We start from the raw sequence: 7,733 nt of genomic DNA on the forward strand, positions 1-7,733 counted from the left end.
ATATTTTATATTATTTTTAAATTTTATGAATTTTTATAATTTCACTATTTCCACTTATTAATCAGATTTCATTTATTGATACAACATATTGCTGAATAGTTTATGAAAAAAAATCATATTGACAAAAAATTTAATCAACAATGTTTGACCAAATTTTAAAAAAAATATATTGCTGACTTTATAATTATACTAAAAAAAATCATACTGAAAACTATTAATGGAGGTTATGGTTGTTAGCCCAGCCCTAAAAGTAGCAAGGCTTCCAAAAATTGACGGGAGAGTCCAAGTGAAGTAGAGCTGGACTCACTCGCCTATAAAATGTGTTCGATGTACAAGGTGTTGGCACGACTTACCGTCTCTATTCGTTCATTGACGAGTCACCCACCACCCCTGACAGGACGCGTTACGTTGTTTACCTACAGTCTTGCTCATTCATTATATATACGGAGCTTTACTCCTTCAGTTCATACATCTCCCGTACCGGATATAAATTTCCTCACGTGACCGCCCAATCTCCCACATGCAAAGAAATTTTAGCCTCTAATGTTTACTCATTTTGTTATTTTGCTCCTTATTCTTTTTCGGGACTACCAACTTTTAAATATTAGTTAAATTGCTTATTTTTTAGCTCAAAATTAACTAATTCTTAAAATTTTAACAGTGTTGATGTGATCACTCGTGACACTCCACTTATAATTCATAGAAGTTCAAAAGAAATAAAAATATATTTACAAAGCAACAAATTTCAAAAAGTTCATAAAAACTTTAAAAAAATTTATCTATGTTAGCGGTTAAGTATACATAAAATGCCATATAAGTTGTCACGTCAATAAACAATTCAGTAAGTTTTTATCCAAAAGTAAACAAGTTAACTAAATTTTAAATGTTGAATGTCAAAATATTAAAATGAATAAATCTTAGGGTCGAACTTTATTTTTATACCTAAAAAACCATTAGTTGAAAAATATCAATCAAATTATTAATATTTCATATTTAATATTCTTGTTTACGAAAGAAGAATCATTAATTTGAATCAACGTAAGATTCAAATCAAGTTCTATTTAAATCAATTATGAGGTTTTTTTAAATTTAGTAATTGATTTCAATTCATGAATGATTAACTTAATCTACATAGCAGAAAGCATCTTAAATCTGCTTGTGTATCTACACATTTATATTTTCTATCAATATCATCTCTTTTTTAATTAAATTTTGTCACTCATCGTGTTAAATTACTTTTTTATAACAAAAATATGAACATATTAATTTTTTTTATATTATGCATACCCGTTTTACGGTCCATATTCAGGGTTCGTAGCTGCCCCTCTCAATAAGACTGTCTTCTAGGTCCGAACCTACATCCTCCCCTTGATAATGCAATGTGTATTATCATTACATCTAACCACTTATTGGTAACGCATTAATTATTTTAACAAAATTGACATAGTAATACACATGTACTTTATCTTGACATGATACAACTTATTTTAAATCACGTCAATAAATAATTTAAAATTTATAAAAATAAAAATAAAATCACAATTCAAAAGAAATTATAAATATTAAATGAAGTATGTACTGCAATTCAAATTAATATATTTAAAAATTTAACGTTTTAAATAATAATATTATTAAAAATTTGATAGTCAATTTAAGTCAAATTTAATATAAAAAATAAACGTCAAATTAACATCAATAAAAACTAAATTTAACATTATACTTTAAAATATATTAAAATAAAAAATCATTTTAAATAGAGCAAACAGATAAATCCGATTCACGCACAGTTTACTTCAAGAAAACCATAAACTTATAGATTTTTTTTTTGGAAAACTAATTCTCTTCGTTACAAATACATTCATAGGAATATTACACTTGAAGAAATGAGCAATGTAAATCTTGTAAAAACTTCAATAGTTACTGGCTTCATCTTTTTGGAGTTCACTAATTAACAATTCCATCATTTTCTTATACATAGGCATATAATGATCATTGATCATGGTTCTTGATAGCCTGATTTTACTGTACAGTTCTCTGGGTGTTTCGTATATACCAACACGTTCATCATTCGACCCATCCCCATCCCCGTCGCCATCATCATCATCTAGCTTCCCACTAGCATCCAATGAAGGTATCGAAACAATATGCATAATTCTGCCTGGGGGATAGAACTGGTGGTTCTCCAAGGCATCCGAGGAAGATACCGTTTTTTTACTTTCTGATGATGTATCAGCTATAACTGTCTCTTCCTCCGTTATTTCTTTCGCCACAGCTGCTTCTTCTGCTCGGGCCTGAAGATCAACCTCGCTTGCCCGCCTCTTAAGCTCCTTCTCTAGTTCGTACCACAACTCACCGCCTGTGATTTCATCCACGGTTGATGTGGTAATAACTCTATCCATTGTAATCAGGGATTCATCTTCATCTGTGTCATCACAGCCGGAACCACCACAACCACCACCGGAATTACATTCCACACTTGTTTGTACTGGATCTATTGTAACCACCTCAGTCACAAAAGCTTCAGAACTTCTTTCTGATACTACTGAAGCTTCAGTCATATCATCCCCTTTAGCATTCAATGCCGGACCAACATTACGACGACGGGGACCCATGCATGACCATGAAGATAGAGATGAACGGCTTCTGACAACAGCTTGAGCGACATTCTGTGCACCCTTCATGACAACCTGAAGTTAAAAAGGGAGATAACCCATGCATCAGACACAAAACTGAAATACCTCATGAAAATTAAAGCAAAACGGGCATCAGATTCTTTAACTTGTTAAACAATATGATCTACACAAAAGCTCAAATTACATGGTCAAGGAAACCCGTATAATCATGTGCAATTTTTTGGCAGAAAACTGTATCGTAAATCTCAGGAAACCAACAAATTTGAAGTTTCACAAACTCATTACGGTTTTACCTTAGTGCTGCTTGTAACCGGTCGAAGAAGTGCACCAGCACCAGCAACCCTGGCTTTTGCACTAGCTATAGAGGGAAGGCGTGAACCCAGAGCAGTAGCAGAACGGTAAACAACATTAAGGACCCGAGTGTGTTCAACCTGATCCCTCAAATCGTTTAACCATGAAGATGCTGTAACCTGATGAAAACAACTTTTAGGTAAGAACCCTCACAGAGTAGGTTATAACCATTATAAACAGTTGTTTCAATTTGTTATCCACTCAAGGATAAAAAGAAAAGCACCTCAGTGCGAAGGTCATCAACTGAAGCAGCTGAGAATGTAGGCACTAAATCAGACCCATTGATGATAGTTGTAATGAAGTGCTTGCCTGACTCCGCTAAATCCCATGTCATACAAGCAGCTGCAATTTTGAAAAGAGCAGAGTAATTAATTTCCCGTAAGGGATAAAAGAAGCCTCATTAAGCACAAGTCATTACAACCTTTCGATGTAAACCTAAAAGTCCACACCTTCCACATGTACATCCATTTGATTTATCTCTTATAGAACAAAATAATTATCATTGATGTGTCAAAATATGGCCAAAGAAAGTCAAATTTATGTTGCTTTGACTCCTCCATTTTTTCTTTTAAATACTCATGTCCAATGCATATCTGGAAATGAAGACGATCCTCCTCCCAGGACCTTCTAAATCCAAAAAAAAAAAAAAAAAAATCTCTTTAAAGAAAACCCATAAAGTGTGGGCACATAACTGTACCCAACATACACCCGAGCCTGAGTAGCACAGAGTCAAATAACGCTATTTGTGTTAAGCGGACTAAATGCTTTAGAGAATGAGCTAATAATAACACGCACGCTGACAAAAGCTTAATTATGAACAAATGCATGCTGAATCATTTACCTGGGGCAAATGTAAAACAAGTGCTAAAGGCAAACTCTTTCTGTTCCCGAAGAATGTATGTTAATAATGCCGCTGTTCCACCTCCAAGTGAATGCCCAACTATCTGATGTTGAAAAGAAACATTAGATACCCAGTTTGTATATCTAAGCTGGCAAATTTTATCCAATAATTATATCACAAAAGCATATAACTTCAACAGCAAGATATACATCATCTAGCAAAATATACAGATCATACTGAAAGTAACTAAGCATTAGCAAAATATACATCATCTAGTTGAAAATACGGGTCATACTGGAAGGGGTTATAATAACAGGAAAAACAAGGTAAAACGATATTGTTTATGTTGAATCCATCAGAAAAATCTACATCTAAGTAGCTTTGAAAATAGGGATTAGTAATACATAACAAAGGAAGCACACAAATATTTGTATGTTCACTGTATTAGTGAGAAAACAAAACAGTTAACAATTACCTTAACTTGATAGTCAGGATATTCACTGAGAGCCTTGAGCAAGCAAGAAGCAGCAAGCTTTGCAATCCAACGAGCTGCAGCAACCATTCCACAGTGTGCATATCCTAAAACAAGGTTGCTAATTCCACCATCATGTAAAACTGAATGGTGGAAAGGCACCACCGCACCAGTCGCTGCTGTTAGTGTATCTTTAATGCTATGAGTGCCACGAATCAATAGGAGGAAGCACTTTGAGTCTTTCTCACGTAAAATTGTGAAAGCTGGCTTCATAAGCTGCAAAATTTATTCTAAAAGTAAATCAATATCCTCACAGAAGAACTAGAACCGCTTTATTACACACCCAAAAACAGATGGAAAGAAGACACACTACACAACTATCCTCAGTAACATAATTTACTTCATTAAAATGAACAAGTCAATGAAAAGTTCGAAGTCCTGTTAAACCCCAAATGGAAATGGTAAAAGAACCCAGCTGGTCAAAAATCTCTAATGCTAACTTTTTTTTGTGGCCATACTCTAAAGTTAACTTGACTATGGCAAAAGTAAATGCATTTCCACCTAGCCTAAGGAATGCAAGTGCCATTCAGATATGCTAGGCTTCACCAACTATGATGAAAGATACCTCCTTGGTTCTTAACTTGCTTATCTTACAAAGCTTGAAGAAAATGGGTAATTTTTACACCTCTCTCTCATTCTTTTCCCCACAACTAAGCTTGATTGGATATTTTACCTTGGGCCTAAGCTAAAATATTGGACATCACAAAAGCACTACTAATATTCAAACTAGTAAGAAAGTAATTCAAATAATGATCAAAACTTCACATAGCCTACACCAACGGCGATGAAAGATGCTACCTTGGTTCTTAATTTTCTTACTTTACATAAATTTTATGCAAATGGGTTAACTTTTACGCCCATACTCATTCTTTCCCTGCCAACTAAGCCTTGTTAGACATATTGCCTCGTGCTTAAGCTACTATTTGACAGAACAAGAACCCTCCTCATATTCAAACTAGTAAGAAAGTTATTCAATAATGATTTAGACTTCGCATGGCCTACAAAACTTCGAAGAAAGATGCAACCTTGGTTCTTAACTTCCTTATTTTACATAAATTTGATGAAACTGGGTAATATGTAATTCTTTCCCTGCCAAATAAGCCTTGCTGGACATATTACCTAGCGCATAAACTAAAAGATTCGTTCAGTTTCCTACTCAAAATCGCAAGAACCCTCATAGTATTCGAAAAGGAAAGAAAGCTATTGGACGCCTAATACTCCGCATTGCTTGCTCAATCATCAAACAATAAGCTGTACTTTATACATAAAATTAAAATAAATAAAGAAATGCTTTGAACAGGGAAACGTACCCCAGCTTTGGGTTTATGAAGAAGAACGTCTTCCTCTGAATAACCGGCAAAGTCTAAAAACACTGGAAATGGCTTCTTTGAGAAAAACATACAGAGAGTTAACAATCTTAAAAGCTTATTTAACTCTTCTTTAATCTCTTGCCCCTTTAATTCCACACAATTGTTTCCCGCATATACACTAGCCACTTGCAAATTTCCCTAAAAAATAAAAAAAGGGGGTTTAGAACAAAATTTCTAATATTTACATCAAAGAACTAATTTGAGTAAACAAGAGGTTGAATTAAACGAACCTGTCTCCGCATAAGATAATTAATGCCAAAAGCCAAATCGCCGATCGGCCATTTGCCAAGAGTTTCCGAGTAAGTGAATCTCAGAGTCTCCGATATCGTGGCGATGGCTTCGAGCCATGTTGCGGGCGCTTGAGCCGGTCTTCTTGCTATTCTCTTCTTCAACGATCTGCTCGATTTCAATAAATCTTCACCTTCTTCTCCGCCGTCGACGCCGTCTTTAGCCACCGATTTCTTTAACCAGACGTAATAAAGTATCACCGCCGCCCCTGCCGCCGTGGCCATTGTCCCCGCTGCCATCGTCTCAGCTTTCCACCAGATCTCTTATCAAATAAATCATATGATATCGATCGTGAAATTTACAATTAACCGCCGCTGATTCCTCCTCCGCAATTTTTTTTAATGAGATTTTTATTTATAATCTCAACAAAATTACCATTTTCTTACCTTTTTTATGGAAAGTCGCAGAGGAAAAAGAGAAAGAAAGACGATTGTGAAATGACTAAGAAGGACAAAAAAAAAAAAAGTAAAACTGGACAACAAAGCTAATACTTAACTATCTTTTCAAAATACAATTTTTAAATAATTATATAATAAATTTTAAATATTTTTGAAATGATAAAGAATGAAAGACTAAAATTATTATTACGTTATAAACTCCTTATGTATATTCTAAATTTTATATAAAATATAAAAGGATAAAATATTTTAAAAATAATATGTATTTTATACAAATATTAAGTTTTAGTGAATTCACAACCCACATCGATGATCGATTAATGGGTAATACAAAACTTAATAAGAATTTTAAACAATAATATTGATATCGAATTTTATGTCGTATGTCTTTATGAATAAAGTAGGCATGATGAATCAATCATGACTTCATATCGAGTTCACAAGTAAAATAACAATAATGTAAACATCTCATAGATTAAAATTATCACCTTGACAAATCTAATTTGTAGTATTTTGAAGTAATAATAAAATAAATAATTTAATAGTCGATTTTTAAAAATATTGAGATTGATTGACACGAACCTCAAGCATAGTAAACTTTTCACTTAAAATAATTAAATATTAGTAGATTATGGCACATAAATGAAAAATATAAAAATATATTTATTAAAAGTTTATGTAGAAACCAAATAAAATTTTTTGATCAAAATGGAAAAATTGAATGCTTAAAGATATATTTATTGAATACTTAAAATTTTAATTAAAATAGTAAGGCACATTGTACTTTCAAAAAATATATCAAAAGCATAAACCGTAAAACACGGATGTAAAGAATATCAAAAAATCTCAATATGCATATGATTTTATATAAAATATGATAGAAAAATAAGACACGCTCATAATATATTATTTTATAAAATATAATTATTTTTAATTATTTTCCAATTGAGTGTTCATAACATAAAATTAATCACTGAATTTTTTTAATAAGAGAAAGAAGCTAAACACAACTTCACAGAGTTCACCAACACTCTTGCAATAATCCTATAGCAATTTGTTTGAGTGAAGCTTTGTAAATATATAATCCAAGTGAGTCATGTCCGTCAATCAATAATTATTATTTTTCTATTATAAATATGAAAATTTATATAATATTTTAAATACGAATCAAATAAATAGGATCAGATTTTCTTAAAAAGCTGAAAGAGGGTATTTTTGTCAGTTTAATAAAAATACGCGTCGAAGCGAAATAGGTAAGAAAATGGGGAAGGCGCGCACGTTAGGCAATCCGTTAGAGCAACTGAAATTACTTTGCTAAAA

The 7,733-nt window shown here is 32.7% G+C and overlaps 1 protein-coding gene across 1 annotated transcript; it reads right to left on the bottom strand.

The window, feature by feature from the left end:
- Window positions 1-1,787: 1,787 nt before the first annotated feature.
- LOC105798865 (uncharacterized) lies at window positions 1,788-6,416 on the bottom strand. The gene is made up of 7 exons (XM_012629084.2): window positions 5,958-6,416; window positions 5,668-5,865; window positions 4,301-4,573; window positions 3,826-3,928; window positions 3,208-3,326; window positions 2,927-3,103; window positions 1,788-2,687 (listed from the first exon to the last, which is right to left on the bottom strand). The coding sequence occupies exons 1-7, from the start codon at window positions 6,252-6,254 to the stop codon at window positions 1,911-1,913; spliced, it is 1,944 nt and encodes a 647-aa protein (XP_012484538.1). The 5' UTR covers window positions 6,255-6,416; the 3' UTR covers window positions 1,788-1,910.
- Window positions 6,417-7,733: the final 1,317 nt, after the last annotated feature.

This window comes from Gossypium raimondii, chromosome 9, assembly GCF_025698545.1.
Source record: "Gossypium raimondii isolate GPD5lz chromosome 9, ASM2569854v1, whole genome shotgun sequence".
NCBI lineage: Eukaryota > Viridiplantae > Streptophyta > Magnoliopsida > Malvales > Malvaceae > Gossypium > Gossypium raimondii.